This window comes from Salvelinus sp. IW2-2015, linkage group LG8 (genome assembly GCF_002910315.2).
Source record: "Salvelinus sp. IW2-2015 linkage group LG8, ASM291031v2, whole genome shotgun sequence".
Lineage (NCBI taxonomy): Eukaryota > Metazoa > Chordata > Actinopteri > Salmoniformes > Salmonidae > Salvelinus > Salvelinus sp. IW2-2015.
In genome coordinates, this window is record NC_036848.1 from 4754720 (window position 1) to 4778984 (window position 24265).

The 24265-nt window shown below is 42.3% G+C and overlaps 1 protein-coding gene across 1 annotated transcript; it reads left to right on the forward strand.

The window, feature by feature from the left end:
• Positions 1–5018: 5018 nt before the first annotated feature.
• mtnr1ab (melatonin receptor 1A b) lies at positions 5019–23742 on the forward strand. The gene is made up of 2 exons (XM_023991904.1): positions 5019–5317; positions 22410–23742. The coding sequence occupies exons 1-2, from the start codon at positions 5131–5133 to the stop codon at positions 23270–23272; spliced, it is 1050 nt and encodes a 349-aa protein (XP_023847672.1). The 5' UTR covers positions 5019–5130; the 3' UTR covers positions 23273–23742.
• The last annotated feature ends 523 nt before the right edge of the window (positions 23743–24265 follow it).

The window sequence follows — 24265 nt, forward strand, 5'->3', positions numbered from 1 at the left end:
TTATAAACTGGGTGGTTTGAGCCCTGAAGGCTGATTGGTTGAAACCCATGGTATATCAGACGAGTGGTTGACACGGGAATGACAAAAAATATATATTTTTCTGTTCTAATTACTTTGGTAACCAGTTTAAAATAGCAATAAGGCACCTTAGGGTTTTGTGGTATATATAGCCATATACCACACCTGTTCGGGCCGTATTGCTTAATCATAGCAGTAAAAACAAGTTAAATCGACATCCATTGATGGGAAATGATCTGGAGAGTTTAATAAGGGCGATTTATCTTTTCTCTTGCGACATATTCTTAAACTTGCAATAATTATTATTTTGATGGAAAACCACATTTTTTTTCTTAGCCTACGTCGTTAAAAATGCTGTTGATATTCCTTCTTAATTTGCTCGATAACGTTATGGAAAAAGGGTCAAATAAATGTGGCAACTCCTCTCTTGATGCAACATTTACATTTTTTGGGGGGCTAGTTTTCAGGCCTTGTGGGTGGGTTTTCAGGGGTCATTGGCCTAGAAATTTTAGCTAGACCTGGTAACCCTGCTCCCTGGGCCTGGCGGTTAGGCGGAGTTCAACCTTCAGACACGTGGATGGTTCAAAATGGGAACACTTTGACTTCCCGGCACTAGGGCTGTTGAATCAAGTGCACCTACCGCCAACAGCATGAAACAATTAAAGAGAATAGGATCGCAAGGCTTAATCTATTGGGTTTTTGACAGAAATGTTTGGTGATCAACTAGGAATGCATTGGAGATCGACCAGTCGACGGTTGGTGACCACTGCCATAGGATAACCCTTTTAAGAACCCTTTGTTGTTCTAGTTAGAACCTGTTTGGTAGAACCCACTGGGCACAGACGTCAGTTCAATGTCTAGTTTTGATTTACATTTGAGTTTTCAACTAACGTGAATTTCAATGATTCAACATCATCACATTGATTCTTTTGTTTAAAATATCATTGAAACAATGTTGATTCAACCAGTGTTTGCCCAGTGGTAACCCTGGGTTCTACCTGGAACCAAAAAGGGTTCTACTATAGGGACACCCAAAGAACCCCTATGGAACCGTTTTTTTCTGAGAGGGTAGATCTGTTGGGATAGAGGCACCGCAATGACCTCTAGTAAAGTTATTGCTTCCTAGAGCGCTGCACTGCTGTTTGTTGTCCTGTGGGGAACATCTTATTCCTATTTTGTAATGATCAAACCTATCACTTGAGTTGCCACTTCCAGGAGAACAACCATGCCTGGTAGGGCACTATGGCCACCGTCAAAGTCTATATTGGAATGAATTGATGCTACCTGCTCTTGCATTTGAAAATAGCCTGTGCCTGCTGAGTGACACATGGAGGCCCTTTGGATGCCAGTGTGATAAAGAGGGCTCCATATTCAACTCCTTCCAAACACTCTAACCTTGCTACTAAGTGCTTGGCACAATGGACGGTGTCCTGCTAGGTCCAATATAGGCTGGATAAATTTAATTTGTGGATCAACTGGCCAGGACATACACCAGGTGTATAATTTGAGAGGCCAGGCCATAGTTTATTATGCAAGCATTTTGTTGCACATTTCTGTTCAACCTGAAGTAAAACTGGACTGTGTCTTTGTGGTGTGTTTCCTCAACAATCCAGTCTGTAACTGAATGAGAGGAACTCCCACTCAGACTGAACTGGCTGTAGCCAAGGAGCTTCAATGGTATATTAAAGCCTGTAGTCTTTTATCTGCTTTCTCACAGTCTCTTTTGTAGAGAGCAAGGTTCACACCCTGCTGACAGCTGTCTGAGGACAGCCAACCCCCCACTCCTCACAGCACCCGTCCACCAACCCACACACCTCACAGCGCCCGTCAACCAACCCACACGCCTCACAGCGCCCGTCAACCAACCCACACGCCTCACAGCACACATCAACCAACCCACACGCCTCACAGCGCCCGTCAACCAACCCCCACTCCTCACAACGCCCGTCAACCAACCCACACGGCGCACAGCGCCCGTCAACCAGCACCACACTGCTCGCAACCACCGACCGCCCAGCCGTCAACAACCACACTCCTCACAGCGCCGTCAACCAACCTCACTCCTTACAGCGCACGTCAACCAACCCACACTCCCACAGCGCCCGTCAACCAACCCACACACCTCACAGTGCCGTCAACAACACACACTCCTCACACGGCCCTTCAAAAAACCCAGACTCCTGAGCAGTGAGCAAACGGGGGAGAATTGAAGCACAACCCCCATTTCAAATACTCTTGTCAATTAAAACATATTCTTTGATTTTTTCAATCGTTTGTGTTTCCCGTGAAACACAGTTGCTTACGCTCTAAGAGAGTTGGTATCAACTTGTCATCTATTAACACAAAACAGATCATTTTATAACCTACACATGAACTCATCAGCCAGCAGCGTTGTCACTTTGAAAACAATCTGAATTGCACGCTCTACATCAGGAGTCATGAACTAGATTCAGCTGCGGGATGTTTTTTCTTGAGCAAGAAGCCCAAACAGATATAATATTTGACTAAAACAATCATTTCAAACCTTCTTGCATTTGTATATGATCACGTGTCTTTCTATTATGCATGGCAATACTTGGGAACAGAGTTCCAAAATTTAAATCATTTGGAGCTGATTTACTGGTGTTTTTACAGTCTTATGTCCAACAATGAATGTTTTTTTGCTCAGAAAACTTGGGGGGCCAAGTTTTTCCAACCGCAGGCTGCCATTTGGAGAATCTTGCTCTACAGGGGAGAAGAAAACACTGGCAGATTAAAGGACAGGTGGTGGAAAAAGAGGCTTACTGTAAGTGATGAGAGAGTCTGGCGCTGAGAATGATGTAGACCTAAGGCTGGGTACATCATGCAGGCGAGGGTGTGTTGTGTGTGTGTGTGTGTGTGTGTGTGTGTGTGTGTGTGTGTGTGTGTGTGTGTGTGTGTGTGTGTGTGTGTGTGTGTGTGTGTGTGTGGTGTGTGTGTGTGTGTGTGTGTGTGAGTGGTGCAATTCTCTTCCTAATCATGCTCCATCACATTAAGCTCTTGTCTGTTTACTCACATCACAAGAATAACAATCAGAGATACCCCTTCCGTACATTATACTGATGGCATCAGATCTTTATGGGGATGATGATGTGTTTTAGGAGAAGGGAGAAGGTTAAAGAAGGATTTTTAAGCCTTGAGACAATCAAGACGGATTGTGTGTGTGCGCCATTCAGAGGGTGAATGGGCAAGACAAAATATTGAAGTGTTTTGAATGGGGTATGGTAGTATGTGCCAGGCAAACTGGTTTGAAGGAAGGTGTTCCTAGTGTTTAGTATACTCTGTGTATATAGATACAGATATACAGACTTGTAGATACACACAGTGATGAAAACCATTACTAAGGCTTGCTGAGGTCAAGTAGGAGGGGAAATCAATATGTGGGGTGGGACATTATCTTGATAAATGACCAAATGCAAAGTCGCATTGAATTCTTCTTCATTAGATTGTTGGCTCATTTATCTGCAGGTAAGAACCCTGGTAACAAAAAACACACTTTTCTGTTCATTTTTCCCAAGAATCTCACTGTTCAACCGTTGGTTATAAACAGAGTTGCAACAATAAGAAACGGACTGTAAGATATTTGTATAGCTGCAATATTGAGGACCTTGGTTTTAAAGACATGGTCATGAAACCTACTTTAGATTACTTTGTATTGAAAACTTTGACATTTTTTAAAAGAGGAAATATCTGTTTTTCTACTCTGCCTTTAAAGGGGCAATCTGTGATTACATTTCTTTACTTTTAAATGAACACTGAGTGTCCGAAACATGAGGCACACCTTCCTAATATTGTGTTGCACCCCCTTTCGCCCTCCAAACAGCCTCAATTCGTCAGGGCATGGACTCTACAAGGTGTCGAAAGCGTTCCATAGGGATGCTGCCCCATGTTGACTCCAATGCTTCCCACAGTTGTGTTAAGTTGGCTGGATGTCCTTTGGGTGGTGGACCACTCTTGAAACTGTTGAGCGTAAAAAAACAGCAGTGATGCAGTTCTTGACACACTCAAACTGGTGCGCCTGGCACATACTAACATACCGCGTTTAATCTTTTGTCTTGCCCATTCACCCTCTGAATGGCACACATACACAATCCATGTCTCAATTGTCACAAAGCATAAAAACCTTCTTTAACCTGTCTCCTACCCTTCAACTACACTGATTGAAGTGGATGTAACAAGTGACATCAATAAGGGATTATAGCTTTCACCTGGATTCGCCTAGTCAGTCCTGGCGGAAAAGAGGAACAGGAAACAGGAAAGAGGTGTTCATAATGTTATGTACACTGTGTTCTGTATAGCCATTGATTCTTCAAGAATATAACTTAACCTCATGAGATCAGTTCAACTGTCTTACCCCATCAGAACCCAACATATAAACTTGTTTTATTATTTTGTTTGGAAGCAATGTTATTGTAATGTAAACCATCACTGTATACCCACAAAACACGGTTAAAACTATAATTGTAATGTATTGGATGGTCAGTCCTTGCATCCATAGCGCTGTCTATGAATTGGATAAGGGGTTACGTTTCTCCAGTCCTATTCCTCAGCTGTTTACCGAAACAGTGGCGGGGTAGAATAAAATAAAGTGTCACTACAGATTATAGAAGGAAACAATAGTATAAATACAGTGTAATACACTCTTCTAATAAAATCTATGGTTTGGTATAAATAAAGCATGAATGACTGACAGTAATGAATGACCACATTAATAAATTATAGACTCGTGCGAGTGAAAAGCGTCGTGAAGACTTGATATGAATTGAGCACCAGCAGTCAAACATGGAGTGGAGAAGTGCTTACCACGTTCGGCCACTAGGTGTCAGTATTTTCACCACTTAGGCTACAGTTTAGTCTTGGAATCCGGCACTGAAGTTGCCGTGGAATGTGACAGACGCGCAAAGTGATGGAAGACGATGCAGGGCTATAAAAGTGTAACTGCGTGTAGTGGCAGAATAATTGAACTTGGGCACTCAGAAGAGGACCAAGCTACAGCAGGTGAAATAGAAGTTTCAGTTTAGCAAAGACGGCTAATATGGAGCGCAAACCTGAGATGTATTACGAGACTGGGAGAAGGTGAAGAGATACGATAAAATGATAAGAAATGAAAGCGGTCTGACGAACGGTTCTTCAGTGGCCCCCCACGACACTACCCTGAATCGCCCTCCATGGGTTGCGACAACTTTGGGATGCTTTCTGATTTTCACCATTGTCGTTGATATTTTGGGCAACCTCTTGGTCATTATCTCCGTGTACAGAAACAAAAAACTCAGAAACGCAGGTAAGTCAAAGTAGCCTAACCCAATAAAACGTATGTATTTTGAAAAGAATACTGCCATTTGCTGTAGTCTTTTACAACAAAAGGAAACTTATTTGTCTATCTTCATTTCTTAGTTGTATCACCCTGTTGCAGGAGAACTTTCCAGTAATGCAGGAAATTAAAAACTTTTTGTGTATTTAATGTTTAAAAAAAGACTTCTGAAGTTTGTAATTTCCACTTTGATATTTCAGACATGATGTTCTCTTACGAAAAATGTAGCAACCCCAACAAAAAAGTTATTCACATAACTCACACTTCCTGTTGCTGCAGGATTATTTTCTTGCTTTAGCAAACTGGCTCAAATTAAGATCCTACACCTGTATTCTGCATAAGTACAAGGTTATGAGAGCATTGCTGGGCATTGCCCTGGGCATAAGCGACATAGGCGGTCGCAGAGGGCCCTCGACAGACCCTCACTTAGGAACTCAGTCGGGGTCTGTTGAACTGTTGAGCGTTAGAATAGTAGAATACACAAGGTGCAATTTCATCAGCAGTGTTCCTCTTGTTATGTCAGTCACTGACAGTCACTCAATTAGCCATGTCAGCAAAAATAAATTAGATTGGTTAATTAGTCTACCCAGCTATCTAAACTTGTAGTAATCATGGCCAAATTTCTGACCGGGCGTGTATCACAGTACTCTAAGTGTGATAGGACCAAGTGTGTACCTTGGTGTGTACCTCCTTTACGTTCTAAAATTAATTTCCTGCAATGCTACACATTTTACAATGGGGTGTAGAGAAAATGTTGCAGTTTTAAAGCAACTTTTCTCAAATTCTACACATTTTGCCATGGCTTATGCCATGTTAAAATGATATCTGATTCAGAGTGACCTTTCATTCTCTTCTCATTATTGTAACCTCATTCTGTTCAGCATCACATAGTAGATCTATCCTCATTACTGTAACCTCATTCTGTTCAGCATCACAGAGAATATCTATCCTCATTACTGTAACCTCATTCTGTTCAGCATCACAGAGAAAATCTATCCTCATTACTGTAACCTCATTCTGTTCAGCATCACATAGTAGATCTATCCTCATTCTGTTCAGCATCACAGAGCAGATCTATCCTCATGTTTTAAATATTTTTATTTATTGAACTAGGCAAGTCAGTTAAGAACAAATTCTTATTTATAATGACGGCCTACCCTGGCCAAACCCAGACGACGCTGGGTCAATTGTGCACCGCCCTCTGGGACTCTCAATCACGGCCAGATGTGATGTAGCCAAGATTCGAACCAGGTATTGCAGTGACGCCTCTTGCACTGAGATGCAGTGTCTTAGACCACTGTGCCACTCGGGAGCCCGATGTTCTGTGATGTTCAACATCACAGAGAAAATCTATCATCATTACTGTAACCTCATTCTGTTCAGCATCACAGAGAAAATCTATCATCATTACTGTAACCTCATTCTGTTCANAAATCTATCATCATTACTGTAACCTCATTCTGTTCAGCATCACAGAGAAAATCTATCATCATTACTGTAACCTCATTCTGTTCAGCATCACAGAGTAGATCTATCATCATTACTGTAACCTCATTCTGTTCAGCATCACAGAGTAGATCTATCCTCATTACTGTAACCTCATTCTGTTCAGCATCACAGAGTAGATCTATCCTCATTACTGTAACCTCATTCTGTTCAGCATCACAGACAATGTTCCCTCAAAAAAATGTTGGTACTGAGAAAATGTTAGGTCTGCTGAGCGCAAACTTTAACCTTGTAAAAGTTCTGTGCAACTTCCAGCATGCGTTTACTTAGAACACTGAAGCTGTACCCGCTTTAAGTTCCAGTTTGAACAGTGGTCAAGTAGGCTACTGTAGCTATTTTATCATAATGTAGGCCTACCAGAGTGGCTGGTAGGCCTACAATTGAGAAAATGCATCCCATAACATTTTAACATGTAAATAGCTGTTATATCAGTCAGGTAACATTCCATGAGACTTTTGGGAAAAAAACATACAGGGCTTGAGATTAACCGGTTTATCCACTTGTTCTTCAGATAAGGAGGTGACTGAAAATGTTGTTCTGTTGTTTGATGCAAAAAACACTTTACAAAATAAAATGCATTATTATTCCCATACCATTATTACAGAGAATCAGATAAATTATGCTACTCTCTGCCTATTGGCTACTTAGCTTATTCAAGCCTCTCTCAAAATACAACACTGCCCCTTTAAGACAAAAAAAACCTCTTTACCTGACTCGCATTTCAAAGATGTCTAGAAGTGTACATGTTTTGTGCTCTTGAAGGAGCAATCACTCCCCCATTGCTGATTACAAATGATCTATAACTGGGCTAATAACTCACTATCTAGCAAAGGATATGAACAAATGTGCACACCTGGCTACATGCAGCTCTTATGCTTATGCTGTAAACACAGTCCAGTTCAAAGTGATTGGCCACAGATCCATATATGGCAATGGTCTATTTGCATATATGCCTCCTGCAGCTGTGATTGGTTATGGCATTTTGTTTTTGTATGTTGCATTGAAAGTGGCTAATATTGCGTTGAATCGATCACAATTTCCACAGTAAAAGGAAACATTGATAGTGCTAACTAATGGGGAAAACTCTAGAAAGTTAAGTGAAGTTCAACCTCATGATTCTCTGTGCAGGCTGATATTTCTTCTGCGCGGCAGTCCTGGGGGAGCTGTGCGCCCGTGTGCGCAGCTTAGAGGGAACATTGATCACAGAGTAGATTTATCCTCATTACTGTAACCTTATTCTGTTCTACATCACAGAGAAGATATGAATGATGTGTGAAACAGGCTAGCTGCGGTGTACGGTCACACAGCATTATACAGAGAGGTGTGTGTTGTTGTGGGGGCTCAAGTGGCAACTTAATGATCCTCTAGATTAAAAATCACTTTACAAAAGAGCAACATTGACTGGTATTGGTGCAGCTACTGTAGTGCTGTAAGTGTCATGATTAGGGTTGCAAAATTCCAAGAACTTTCAATAAATTCCCTGGTTTTCCAGAAATCTTGGTTGGGGGATTTCTGGTAAACCAGGTAATTTATTGAAAGTTCCTGAAAGATTGCAACCCTAGTTGTAAAACCAACATTTATTCTGTAGAGCTGCTGTTATTTTATTCCATGAAGTCCTTTTCATTTGAGTTAACCTTCATTGTTGGAACCTTAGGTTACCACATGAGTGGAACACAATCATATTGCTGCTTAGGCCATTATTTTTAGCAGCAGCAGGTAATTGGCACCTTATCAAACAGATCAATAAAATCTAAATGTATTGGTCGCGTACACATGTTATTGCAGGTGCAGCGAAATGTTTATGTTTGTAGCTCCAACAGTCAGCAATACAATAACAATACACGCATAATACAAAAAAAAGAAAAAGGGATAAAGACCTCCGAACGAGCAACATCTTAACAGGCAACATTGGACCCAGCCGATAGTTTCTCTTGTGTCATGTTCGTGGAGGGGTTATCGCTGGTGCTACCACCAAACCTTCTGGTACCCTCCTCCTCTGCCAGTTAGACAGGATGTCTGGCCTGGGGAATCACCTTTGCTACAAAGTACAGTCACAGTTTAATCTATAAATGTATTCCTATTGCATTCTTTAATCTGCACCAAAGAGGGAATGGCAGCCACCAGATTATTCATGAGTGCTTTATAACATAACGTTTAGATATAAATATAGTCACTTTATGGTTTATTTATTCAGGAGAATATACAGTATATGTGCATAATGCATTATAGAGCCTACATGCTGTTAACTCTGACTGTGACTCCTGGACACTGAGTGGACAAAGCATTAGAAACACCAGCTCTCTCCATGACATAGACTGACCAGGTGAGTCCAGTTCAATGCTATGATCCCTAATAGCTTATACAGTACTTACCTGGACTGAATATAAATTGTTGCCAATTACCATAAAGTTAAGTGCTTAAATATAACGTACTGATAAGCACGGAGCAAATTGAATTGCCCTTTTAAAGTCAGCTAAATATTTTCTGATATTGTAAAAATTATTGTCAGCAATTTTAGAAGTGTTTGTAAATTTAGTGCAGTAGTAGCCTCATGTTTAAAAAAACTTTGCTTTGGAAATTAAATTATTGCAAATGTCTCTCTCTCCACATCTCTCTCCCTCCTCCATGTCTCTCTCCCTCCCCCACGTCTCTCCCTCTCTCTTTTTTCACGCCTCTCTCTCTCCCCCATGCCTCTCTCCCTCCCCCGCGCCTCGCTCTCTCACCCCATGCCTCGCTCTTTCTCCCAATGCCTCCCCCTCTCTCTCCCCCACGCCTCGCTCTCTCTCCCAGATGTCTCCCTCTTCTCTCTTCTCCTCTCTCTGCTCCCATGCCTCGCTCTCTCTCTCTGCCTCCCACGGCCTTCGCTCTGCGTCTCTTCCCCACGGCCTCGCTCTCTTTCTTTCGTCACGCGGCTCGCTCTTCTCTTCCCACGCCTCGCGTCTGTTCTCTTTCCGACGCCTCGTCATCTCTCTTCTTCCCACGCCTCGCTCTCTCTCTGCCTCCCACGCCTCGCTCTCCCTCTCTGCCTCCCACGCCTTCGCTCTCTCTCTTCCCGCCCTCGCTTGTCTCTGCCGTCCCACGCCTCGCTCTCCTCTATGCGTCCCCACGCCTCGCTCTCCTCTGCTCCACGCCTCGCTCTCTCTCTTTCCCCGGCCTTGCTCTCTGCTACCACGCCTTCGGGTTCTCTCCCACTGCCTCGCTCTCCTGCTCCCCAATGGCCTCCCTCTCTCTGCTCCCACACCTCGCTCTTCTCTAACTCCTCTCTGCCTTACTGCTCACGCCCTCTCTCTCATCTCGCTCTCATCGCTCCGACCACAGCCACTCGCTCTCATCCAACATCCTCCAGACCATAATGCTCTCGGGTCAGTCCCCTCTCCATCAACCACCACATGCAAATAATCGCATGGTACTCCCATGACCATCCCAAAAACACGCTAAGACATTCTCTCCCCACACCTCGGTCTCTCTCCCCACGCCTCGCTCTCCCCCCCACGCCTTGCTCTCCCTCTCTGTCTGTCTGTCTGTCTCCCTCGCTCTCTCTCTGTCTCCCATACCTCTCCTTTTTCTGTCTCTGTCTGTCTGTCTGTCTCTCTATCACTCTCTCTCTGTCTCCCATACCTCTCACTCTCTCTTTTACTCTTTCGCTCTCCCTCTCTCTTTCTAGTCCCCCCCCCTCACACACACACTGTCTGAGTATCTCTCTTTCAGATTCCAACTGCTGACTGACTCATGTTTGGACATAGAAATACTGTAAATCTACCAAAGAAAGGGCTGTTAATTGCTCACCTGAATATATGCAGTTTAAGGAACAAAATACATGAAATATGCTGTCTAGTGCAGTATTCATGTATTGGCAATATGAGAGACTCACAAGGACTCTTCTTTTGAGGATGCTGAGATCTCTATACATGGAGACAATCTGTTCAGGAGGGACCGAAATAGATGTGTGGGTGGAGTTTACATCCAGAATCATATTCCAGCAAAACAACGTAAGGACTTAATGTTGAATGGATTAGAGGCACTATGGGTACAGCTGCATTGACCACATTTGAAACCAATACTAGTTGGTTGCTGCTATAGGCCACCTAGTGCTGATGTGAAATATCTTGATGTACTTTGTGAAATGTTGGATAAGGTATCTGATGAAAATAGGGAAATATATTTTTGGGGAGATATGAATATGGATTTTTTTAACACCAACTGTCCAATGACAATAGACGTATTTCTGTTGCCAACGTATGTAACCTGACCCAAGGTATGACATCACCAACCAGAACGTTCACTAATAGGTCCGGTATTACATCATCAACTTGTATCGATCACATTTTAACCAACATGGCTGAACATTGTTCTAAAGCTGTATCAGTGGCACTAGGTTGCAGTGATCATAACTTGGTTGCACTCACTAGGAAAACTAAAATACCCAAGGCTGGCCCTAAGGTAATTTACCGCAGGTCCTACAGAGGGTTCCATCAGGACTCACTCACTAGGAAAACTAAAATACCCAAGGCTGGCCCTAAGGTAATATACCGCAGGTCCTACAGAGGGTTCAATCAGGACTCACTCNTCAATCAGGACTCACTCACTAGGAAAACTAAAATACCCAAGGCTGGCCCTAAGGTAATATACCGCAGGTCCTACAGAGGGTTCAATCAGGACTCATTTGTGGATGAGATTAAGAATGTGCAATGGTTAGAAGTGTGTAGTAAGGATGATCCTGAAATGTCACTAAGTTTGTTTAAAAATGTATGAAGTAAAGGGTGATGAAAATAACTGTGGAGAACGTTGAACGTGATTATGGGTAGGAATTCGAACATGTCCAGCTCTTTTGTTGAATCAGAGGCTATATTTATTACAAAATCAAACGACATCGCAAACTACTTTAATTCATATTTTACAGGCAAAGTGGAAAGTCCAGGAATGCTATGATTCCAGCTGATGGCTCCATGTCATATACCCTTATAACATTGTGGGATTGTATCATGAAGGAGAGGCAATGCAGGTTTGAATTTCACCAAGTAGAACAGGAAGAGGTAGAAAGGATGCTGTTGTCTCTTTCGGATGACAAGTCACCCGGTACAGATCATCTGGACGCCAAATTGCTTACAGTTACAGCTAACCAAATATCTATATTTTTAATAAGTGCTTCATGTATGGGGTGTGCCCAGAAGTCTGGAAAGAGTCAAAGGTTATTCCACTACCTAAGGATAAAAGATCTGCATTCACTGGTCCTAATAGTCGTCCTATAAGCTTGCTGCCTGTGTTCAGTAAATTATTGGAAAAGATTTTATCTGTACAAATCAAGGATTATTTCTCATGTAATGATCTGATAACGGGTTTCCAGCATGCAAAGAAGAGCATTCTACGAGTACGGCCTCAGCACAAATGACAGATGATTGGTTAAAGAGTATGGATGACAGGAAGTTAGTTGGTGCAGTGTTGCTAGATTTCAGTGCTGCTTTTGATGTAATTGATCATGAACTGTCACTAGATAAACTCAAACGTTATGGTTTTAAGTCTGCAGCTCTATCCTGGATGGAAATCTATCTATCCAGGAGAAGGCAAAAGTGTTCTTTAATGGTAGCTTTTCAAAAAGTAAAGATATACGCTGTGGTGTTCCTCAAGAAAGCTGCCTAGGCCCACTTCTCTACTCTATCTTTACTAATGATTTACTTTCAGTAATGAACAAAGCAAGAGGTTTAATGTATGCTGATGACTCTACAATGTATAGCGCAGCATCCGAATGTAATGCGCTACACGATGTACTGAGTAGTGAACTAAGAATGGTGGGTTGATATGAACAAATTGGTGTTGAACATTTCTAAAACTAAATGTATTGTATTTGGTTCAAGATATATGCTTGCTGATGATCCCCAATTGAATGGTTATGATAGAAGCATGCTAGAGCAAGGGGGAAAACGAAACTAACTAGTTCTCATGTTGGACGCAGCTTTATCCTGGATCAGAACAACATAGATAATTATGTATTAAGATGGTAAGGGAATTGCCTGTTTACAAGAAAATGTTCAGAATGGTAACATCTAGCACTCTGAAATCAGGTTGATTCAATCCCTGCGTCCTATCACACTTAGGCAGTACTGTCTGTAAGTATAATGGTCCAATCCCTGGTCCTATCACACCTAAGAGTCACTGCTCCAGTTATATGGTCAATCCTGGTCCTATCACACTTAGCAGGCACGCCAGTTATATGGTCAATCCCTGTCCTATCACACTTAGAAGCCACTGCCCAGTATATATGGTCAATCCCTGGTCCTATCACACCTATAGAGTACTGTCCAGTTATATGGTCAATCCCTGGTCTATCACACTTAGAGACTGTCCAGTTATATGGTACAATCCCTGGTCCTATCACACTTAGAGTACTGTCCAGTTATATGGTCAATCCCTGGTCCTATCACACTTAGAGTACTGTCCAGTTATATGGTCATCTGCAGCAAATGTTTTTTTTAAAGCTCAAAATCACCCAAAACAGGGCTGCCAGATTAGCTCTTCATTGCTCTATCTGTATAAAGGTTAAATAAAAAAATTAAACATGCATAACCACCAAACTAGACAGGTAAATTCAGGGCATCTAAGACAACCCAAGCCAAGGACAAATCGTCTTAAATCTACAGTTTTATATAGAGCTATAGCTGAACGGAACTCTTTACCAATCCATATTTCTCAGGCAGAAAGTAAATCCACCCTCAAGAAAAAAATAAAAGAACGTCTAATGAGATAGACCATATGACTGGACAGGAAATAGAAAGCATCAACTGAATGTTAAATGTGTTTCCTGTCAGGTATTTTAATTGTCTGTATTGTCTACTTGTTAAATGTTTGTAAAGTCATCATTTGTAATTGTTTGTAATGTCTTGTTAATTGGTGTTGGACCCCAGGACGATTAGCTAGCGTTACGGCGTTAGCTAATGGGGATCCTAATAAATATTCACAAATTCTCTCTCTTTCTCTGCATATGAGAGACAAGGAGTGGTAGAGGTCATTATTGTTTTGTTCTTGTGTCTTTGCATGTATTTCATTGATTCATTCATCGATCCCGTGGCCATGTGACATTAGATCTGGAGGTAAGGTCCAGCAGTATTTCCCATCTGGACAGCTACACTTCATTAACTGAATGAGACCTTATAAGACAATGTTATTTTCTCAGGATGAGTAGGTCTTTGTTTTGGTTTTTTTAGGCACTTTCTTTACTTTGGCCTGTGATGTTTCATTCTAAAGATACACCGTATAAGGTAGTTGGTATGTACCGCTATCGTCTCCACCACCATCTCTTCCTCCAGTATCTACTGTATGTTCTCGGGCCTCCCCCCTACCCACCAACACTCCCATTAGCCTCCTGTTCATTCTGTTTGTCCAGTGTGCTGTAAAACTGTCCCCCTGGTCCACAGAGGAATACGTAATGACCAGAGCAGACACTCCCTCCCACTAGACCCTGCCACAGCCACATAATATCTCCAACCAAGACCCAACCAAGCATGTATTTAGAACCTAATTGCACTCTCATTGTTCCTGAATGACACGCCACAGTCGCTCCGCCCGCTGTCTCTTTTTTCTATTAAACAAATGCAGCTCGTGAGACTCTGTATACTGAGCCACCACTGTCTGTTTGCGTTAGTCAGCATGGGCTGCTTGGTAAGAATGATCTTAACACACCCTGGGTAACTACAGCGTCACTCTGCCAATAACCAATGCATCAGCTCACCTCACCCACCGTCCGCTTATGGAACTAATATGCAGCTTAAGGTTCTGCTGTTCCCCTGTATACAACGCCACAACCAAGGGAGAGACCTTGGAAATGTTACATGTCATTTGAGATCAAGTTAGCAGAACTGAGCATCTGTTTTTTTTGCACTGAGCAAACCAACAAAACACAAAAGTATCTGAGTAGAGCAGAGTAGTGTAGAGTAGAGCAGAGAAAAGTAGAGTAGTGTAGTGTAGAGCAGAGAAAAGTAGAGTAGTGTAGAGCAGAATGGAGTAGAGCAGAGTAGTGTAAACAGAGCAGAGTAGTGTAGTGTAGAGCAGAATAGAGTAGAGTAGTGTAGTGTAGAGCAGAGTAGTGTAGTGTAGAGCAGAGAAAAGTAGAGTAGTGTAGAGCAGAGAAAAGTAGAGTAGTGTAGTGTAGAGCAGAGACAATTAGAGTAGTGTAGTGTAGAGCAGAGCAGAGTAGTGTAAACAGAGCAGAGTAGAGTAAAGTACAGCAGAGTAGTGTAGAGTACAGCAGAGTATTGTAGAGTAAAGTACAGCGGAGTAGAGCAGAGTAGTGTAGAGTATAGCATAGAGTAGTGTAGAGCAGAGTAGTGTAGAGTATAACAGAGTCGTGTAGAGTAAAGTACAGCAGAGTAGAGTATAGCATAGAGTAGTGTAGAGCAGAGTAGTGTAGAGTATAACAGAGTCCTGTAGAGTAAAGTACAGCAGAGTAGAGCAGAGTAGACTATAGCATAGAGTAGTGTAGAGTACAGCATAGAGTAATGTAGAGTAGAGCAGAGTAGTGCAGAGCAGAGCAGTGTAGAGCAGCGTAGTGTAGAGCAGAGCAGAGTAGTGTAGTGTAGAGTATAGCAGCGTAGTGTAGAGTATAGCAGAGTAGTGTAGAGTATAGCATGGAGTAGTGTAGATCAGAGTAGTGTAGAGCCGAGCAGAGTAGAGCAGAGTATAGCAGAGTAGTGTAGAGCAGAGTAGAGTAGAGCAGAGCGTAGTAGTGTAGAGCAGAGTAGAGTAGTGTAGAGCAGAGTAGAGTAGTGTAGAGTAGAGCAGAGCGTAGTAGTGTAGAGTAGAGTAGTGTAGAGCATAGTAGTGTAGAGCAGATTAGAGTAGTGTAGAGCAGAGCAGTGTAGTGTAGAGTAGAGCTGTTCTCTGCTGCTTTCTTCTCTCCCAGTCTCTCTTAGTGGGTCTGATGTGAATTGGGTGCCTGGGGCAGTCATATCAACTGAAGCTCACTACTGATTCAAGGGGAACTCTGTTACACATTACACATCTACAGTTTATGTTAAATAGAGTGGGACTCCAGCACCACGCCGCCTCTATTCCAGTGGAGAACCTAGAATCCTTGTTTCCATTCCACACTCACATGGCCTGTTGAGCTCTCTGTCAAACTGTTGCATCTTATTCGGTATGATTATTATAGATTATAGTTTTTGTCCCACTACTATTGATTTCTTATTATTGTTCCTGTTTTTTTTATGCAAATTGACCAAAAAACGTGTAATGACTATAATCTATGAACTATCTTGTCTCCGCAGTACAAGAAGAACAAGGAAGTAGTTAAGTACAGTATATGTGATGCATCTGTTAGGGATACAATGCAGTATGATTAGTCTGACAGGCCTGCAGTGTCCTGGGGCCAAAACTGTTGAGGCTGACATGCTGATCAGACTGCTCGTGCGCGTGCGTCCACGTGCGTCATTGCGTGCATGTTTATTTTGTCCACCCACACCAGATGTGATCAGGACACACATGTTGAAATATCAAAACGAACTCTGAACCAATTGTATTAATTTGCGGACAGGTCGAAAAGCATTAAAAATGTATTGCAATTTAGCTAGCTAGCTTGCTGTTGCTAGCTAATTTGTCCTGGGATATAAACATTGGGTTGTTATTTTACCTGAAATGCACAAGGTCCTCTACGCCGACAATTAATCCACAGATTAAAGGGTAAACCGAGTTAGTTTCTAGTAATCTCTCCTTCTTCAGGCTTCTTCTTCTGACTTCATATGGCGGTTAGCAACCAACTTTAAGGTGCATTACCACTACCAACTGGACTGAGTGTGAACCTCACTTCATCATTCAGTCACCCACGTTGGTTTATGCTCCTAAAAACCAATGAGGAGATGGGAGAGGCGGGACTTGCAGCGCGTCAAGCTTCACAAAAAGAACCAAGTTCTATTTTAGTGCCTGGCTACGCAGATGCTCGTTGACGTGCGCGGGCAGTGTAGGTGCAATGATTGAATAACATGTACAGTACCAGTCAAAAGTTTGGACACACCTACTCATTCAAGGGTTTTTCTTTATTTTTACTATTTTCTACATTGTAGAATAATAGTGAAGACATCAAAACTATGAAATAACACATATGGAATCATGTAGTAACCAAAAAAGTGTTAAACAAATCTAAATATATTTTATATATTGAGATTCTTCAAAGTAGCCACCCTTTGCCTTGATGACAGCTTTACACACTCTTGGCATAAAGAAAACCCTGGAATGAGTAGGTGTGTCCAAACTTTTGACTGGTACTGTATTTCTAAATGAATGATTTAGGCTCTGCTGAATGTTGAGTGATTGTTATGTTGACGAGATTACTGCTGTTCCACTGGACATCTTCTAAGACCCTCATGAACTTCTACAGATCCTGTAGCACCGCATGGTACGGCAACTGCACCACACGCAACCGCAGGGCTCTCCAGGGGGTGGTGCGGTCACAACCAATGCATCACCGGGGGGCTCACTGCCTAACTACAGTACCCAGTGTCACAGGAAGGCCAAGAAGATCATCAAGGACCTCAGCCACCAGAGCCATGGCCTGTTCACCTCGTTACCATCTAGAAGGTGGAGACAGTACAGGTGCATCAAATCTGGGACCAAGAGACTGATAAACAGCTTCTATCTCCAGGCCATCAGACTGTTAATAAATAGTCATCACTAGCAGCACCCTGCCCTGAACCTTAGACACTGTTGCTAGCACCAGGTACTCTACCCTGTACCTTAGAGGCTGCTGCCCTATGTACATAGTCATGGAACACTGGTCACTTTAATAATGTTTACATACTGTTTTACCCACTTCATATGTATATACTGTATTCTAGTCAAGGCTCATCCTATATAACTACTGCTGTAAACACCTTTTCTATTCACATAGTGCCCGTACTGTCCATACACACCATTCACATATTTACAGTGCATTCAGAAAGTATTCAGACCCCTTCCCTTTTTCCACATTTTGTTACTTTACAGCCTTATTCTAAAATGTATTAATAAATAAAGAATTTTACTCAACAATCTACACACAATACCCCATAATGACAAAGCAAAAACAGTCATTTTTTGGCAAATTCATTACGAATAAAAAACAGAAATACCTTATTTACATAAGTTTTCAGACCCCTTGCTATGACACTCGAAATTGAGCTCAGATGTATCCTGTTCCCATTGATCATCCTTGAAATGTTTCTACAACTTGATTGGAGTCCACCGGTGGTAAATTCAATTGATTGGACATGATTTGGAAAGTCTCACACCAGTCTATATAAGGTCCCACAGTTCACAGTGCATGTCAGAGCAAAAACCAAGCAATGAGGTTGAAGGTATAGCTCCGAGACAGGGTTGTGTTGAGGCACAGATCTGGGGAAGGGTACCAAAAACTTCTGCAGCATTGAAGGTCCCTAAGAACACAGTGGCCTTCTTCATTCTTAAATGGAGGACGTTTGGAACCACCAAGACTCTTCCTAGAGCTGGCTGCCTGGCCAAACTGAGCAATCAGGGAGAGAAGGGCCTTGGTCAGGGAGGTGACCAGGAACCCGATGGTCACTCTGACAGAGCTCCAGAGTTCCTTTGTGGTGATGGGAGAACCTTCCAGAAGGACAACCATCTCTGAAGCACTCCACCAATCAGGCCTTTATGGTAAAGTGGCCAGACAGAAGACACTCCTCAGTAAAAGGAACATGACAGCCAGCTTGGAGTTAGCCAAAAGGCACCTAAAGGACTCTCAGACCATGGGAAACAAGATTCTCTGGTCTGATGAAACCAAGATTGAACTCTTTGGCCTGGATGCCAAGTGGTAGGTCTGGAGGAAACCTGGCACCATCCCTAAGGTGAAGCATGGTGGTGGCAGCATCATGCTGTGGGGATGTTTTTCAGCAGCCGGAACTGGGAGACTAGTCAGGATCGAGGGAAAGATGAACAGAGCAAAGTAAAGAGTTTTTTTATGAAAACCTGCTCCAGAGCTCTTAGGACCTCAGACTGGGGTGTTGGAAGGTTCACCTTCCGTAAGGACAAACACCCTAAGCACATAGCCAAGACAACGCAGGAGCGGCTTTGGAACAAGTCTCTGAATGTCTTTGAGTGGCCCAGCCAGAGCCTGGACTTGAACCCGATCGAACATTTCTGGAGAGACCTGAAAATAGCTGTGCAGCGACATGCCCCATCCAGCCTGACAAAGCTTTAGAGGATCTGCAGAGAAGAATGGGAGAAACTCCCCAAATACAGGTGTGCCAAGCATGCAGCATCATACCCAAGAAGACTTCAGGCTGTAATCCCTGCCAAATGTGCTTCAACAAAGTACTGAGTAAAGGGTCTGAATACTTATGTAAATGTAAAATTTCTGTTTTCTTTTTTTTATGAATGTGCAAACATTTATGAAAAACTGTTTTTGCTTTGTTATTATGGGTGTTAATGTCTTGCAATTCCATAATTTTTGCCATTGGATTTTGTACTGTGTATATAAATACTGTTTCCAACATTTCTTCGTTTTTATTTCTATATATTTTTGTTATGTTTGTTTATCCGCGTTAAAGCTCGATTTTAATGTAAAGGCAATGATCCCACGTTCGCGGAGACTGCTATCACAGTAAACGCTGCATATGTCGACTTAATCAGAAAGTACCATTACATTTTAATGCAGATCTTAAGCGATACTTCCGCGGTACAGATTGAACCCAGCCCTAAGCCTCTCTTTCACTCACTTTCCCTGCAGCGTCAAAAAGAGGTTGTCAAATGAGGAAAACTGATCATTAAATCCAAGTTATATCATTTATCATGAAGATGTAAAACATTTAAGGATTCTTTCCAAAGTAATGTATCAAAAAGACATAAAACATTGAATGATTATTTCCAAAGTAATGTATCATAAAGATGTCAAATATTTTATGATTATTTCCAAACAAAACAATCCCTCATGAATTTGAGGGAAAATACATCTAGAATGTCTCCGCAGGAGGTTCGAAGACATCATATTCTGTATCATGGCACTTGTTTAATCATGTTGTAGAAATGTTTTGTTATATACTGTATCTGTAGCAAAGCAACTGCAGAGTTATAGCATGGTATCTGTTTTCGGTCTGTTGATGTTTGAGAGTATGAGTCTTATTCATCATGGTAGAGCATGAAGCAGAGATGACCAGTAGTTCAAATTATGTGTGTATACACTATACAAAAGTATGTGGACACACCTTCAAATTAGTGGATTCGGCTATTTCAGCCAGTTTGATTTGGGGAATTGATTTGGGGATTGATGTTGGGGGGTTGATGTGGGGGGCTTGATGTTTGGAGGGGGGATTTGGGGTTGATGTGGAGGGGTTGATGTGGGGCGTTGATGTGGGGGGATTATTTGGGGGTTGATGTGGGGCTGATGTAGACGGTTGATAGGGGGTTGATGTGGAGGGGTTGATGGTGGGGGGGTTGATGTGGGACGGTTTATGTAGGGGGGTTGATATGGGGGTTGATGTTTAGTGGTTGATATGGGGGTTGATATGTGGAGCTTTGATGTCAAATGTGGGGGTTGATGTCTGGGGTTTGATATGTGAGTTGATGTGGGGGGTTAATTTGGGGGTTGATGTGGGTGTTGATTGGGGAAATTGATATGGAGCTTGACACTGTGGAGCTTTGATGTCGATGTGAGGGGGTTTATATGGAGGGGGTTGATGTTGGGGGTTGTTTGGGGTTGATGTGGGATTTGATGTGGGGGTTTAATGTGGGGGGCTTTGCTGTGGGGGTTTGATGGGGGGGGGTTTGATGTGGGAGGGTTTGAAGTGGGGGTTTGTGATGTGGGATGGGGGGTTGATGTCGTGTTTTGATCGTTGGGGGTTGATGTGGGTGGGTGAATGTGGTGGTTGATGGTGACGCTCTAAACATGCACAAATTCACATAGGAAGAGCCATTTTAAAAGTGCAAGGCCTGTCCAACATGCCATGCCTTTATTTGTCATCTTACAGGAATGATATACACATGAGGAGAAAGCTGAAATACCTATTCTACCTATCCATTGATGTAAATATATCCCCCAACTGATTCCCAGATCGTCCACTAGATGGCAAAAGGTGATCACATGACATTTCTTACCACTAGAAACCAGTTGAGTGTGGTTTGGGTAGTGAGTCAATGTGCCAAAATGGCTGAATGAATTTTCAAGCCTGACATATTCAAATTATTTTAGAGATCAGGGCTTTCAAGTTATGGAGTAAAAAAAAAAGCAAAAACAACAGACAGGTCAGGAAACTTCAAACTCCTTTTCCCATTTACTTTTCCAATTGTAAATGATGAGCTAGCTCAATGGCGCATATGGAGGATGCATGCAAGGTAATGTAGATGGAGAAGGAAATGCATTGCTTTACAATGACCATCAGGGTGGACCCTTTCCAGCATACTAAATGTTTGCATGTTTGGTAACTTGACCTACATTGCACATTCTATAAATATAACCATAGTGCATGGATTTATGGCCTTTAAAAATGTCATATTCTTATATCATATGTTGTAGGTTGGAGATCTAGTTACTCCTACTTGAACAAATTAACATTGTTGTTTTTGAAACCACAATGAATAAGTGGAGTTGTTCAAAGAGACATTCCTGTAAGCTGGTCACCACAGGCTGGTCACCACAGACTGGTCACCACAGACTGGTCATAACAGTTCTCAACACTATGAAGACTAGCTAGTACAGTAGCTATATTAAGACTAGTAATTCTGCAACAGAGCCAATAGTCTGAGCCAAGACTAGCCAGGGGTATTCAACTCTTACCCTACTAGGTCCGGAGCCTGCTGGTTTTCTGTTCTACCTGATAATTAATTGCACCCACCTGGTGTCCCAGGTCTAAATCAGTCCCTGATTTGAAGGGAACAATTAAAAAAGGCAGTGGAACTGGCTTCGAGATCCAGAGTTGAGTTTAAGGGGACTAGGGCATAGCTCACATTTTGGGACCTTTTATAAATGTATTCCCCACAGTGCGTCATGGTTCCAAACCATTGCTAACAAAGAGGCACACTGTCACCCAGGATTAGCATTAATGAGGCTAGACATAGCAAAACAAGTTCCAGTCCAGGTCACCAGTGGACAGGTTATAATATGGTGGCGTCCAAAATGGTGCCCTATTCCCTATATAGTGCACTACCATAAAGAATAGGGTACAGGAAATATGGTGCCATTTATGACATAGCCTAAGACATTTATTTGATCATAATAGCTCGAATGACATGTGTGTGTGTGTTTGTGTGTGTGTGTGGAGGGGGGGGGTAAGCAGGAGATCAACTTTTCCCAGAGATTCAGCACCATGTGTGGTTAAATCCCCTCTAAGAGAGAGAGAGCAGTAAAGGTCATTCCATTTCAGTCAACCTTTTATTATTGGGGAATATAGACTGGGGAATATGATCCATTGATTTATTTTTTATGTCATTTCAAATCCTAAATGAAAGCGTTGGGAATCAACATGCACTTGTACACAGCTGAAATATCAAAACAGTACTGGTTTCGAGGGGTATAAGATGTTGATCCTTTCAGATAAGGATATTAGGATATTATAAATAAACAGAGCGTTCCTTTGTTTTCCAGGCAACGTGTTTGTGGTGAGCCTGGCTGTAGCAGACCTGGTGGTGGCCTTCTACCCCTACCCTCTGGTCCTCTCCTCCATCTTCAACAACGGCTGGAACCTGGGCTTCATTCACTGTCAGGTTAGCGGCTTCCTTATGGGACTCAGCGTCATCGGCTCCATCTTCAATATCACCGGCATCGCAATCAACCGCTACTGCTATATATGTCACAGTCTTAAATACCACAAGCTGTACAGTGACAAGAACTCCCTGTGTTATGTCCTGCTCATCTGGCTGTTGACTGTGGTGGCCCTGGTGCCCAACTTCTTTGTGGGCTCGCTGCAGTACGATCCCAGGGTGTATTCATGTACGTTCGTCCAGTCGGCCAATTCAGCGTACACCATCGCCGTGGTCTTCTTCCACTTCATCCTGCCCATCATGATCGTCACCTACTGCTACCTGAGGATCTGGATCCTGGTTATCCAGGTGAGGCGGAGGGTGAAGCCCGAGTTCAGGCCTAGGCTCACGCCGCATGATGTGAGGAACTTTGTCACCATGTTTGTGGTGTTCGTCCTGTTTGCTGTGTGCTGGGCACCGCTGAACTTCATCGGACTGGCAGTGGCCGTCAACCCCGCCGCAGTAATACCCATGATTCCAGAGTGGCTGTTCGTGTTCAGCTATTTCATGGCCTACTTCAACAGCTGCCTTAATGCCATTGTCTATGGACTGCTCAACCAGAACTTCCGGAGGGAGTACAAACGGATAGTTGTCTCGCTTTGCACTGTGACGTTGTTGTTCCCTGACAGTTCCAACGACGCTGCGGAGAGAGTCAAGCCATCCCCTTTAATAACCAACAACAACCAAGTGAAAGTAGACTGCGTGTGAGAGGTCATAAAGGGAGCACTGTGAACAAAGACATACTAAAAACACATCTCTACTGCTTCCAGACTGCAGGCTTATTCATGATGTATATGTACTGAACTGAAGCCAATGACTCTAACAGCGTGTATGCAGTTTTTAAACAGATTCTTCTCAGTCAAGGTGCATTACAGTAGCTGTATGTTCCCCTCTGTTTAAATGTTTACAATAATGAACTATAGATGTATGTATTTATTTTATATTGACAATGGATAGTATGGCATCATTTCACAGAATAGAGCTGAAAGGGTTTCTTACGTTCTGCTATCTTTACCAGTCTACAGTACTTTATCTGTATCTGTATGAGAAATAACATAGTAATGATTGTTACTTCTGACTATAACATCAAAGTTGTATTACATACCGTAGGTTGCTGATGTAAAGTAAATTCAGAAGCTTGAAAAGCAATATGTTTGTTGTGAAGTGTTTCATATGCACTGTGAAATGTGACACAAACATGGTAACATGCACATTCCACAGATGGGCTCGGCTCTAGTCATGGCTATATGAAGAAAAACTCCAAATAGTCCATTGCCACAAGACCAATCATTTAAATAGTGTTAACACATTGTTTACAACAAAAGTGTTTGCTTGTTTAATTCTAGAGTAGTGAAATGTGACTAGTCTGTACTGAAATAAATAAGGAAGTAAATAATATGTGCTGCAGGTGGGTTTCAAGAAGTCAGGGCCAGAGGGAATATAAACTGTCAATCTCCTTACTGTAACTGTCATATACGGCTATCTGAGGTGATGTGTGTGTAAAAGACATTTAAAGTCCAAATCATATATTTTATACTATATATACTTATATGTATAATATTTCAGTCTACATCTATATACTGTGCTATTTCTAAAACAGTATGTATTTAGTCTCAAAAACTGATGACAAAGAATCCTAAGATAAAAGGCAGCTTGTACATCATTGGCATATAAACACATTAAGACGGATATCCATAACTT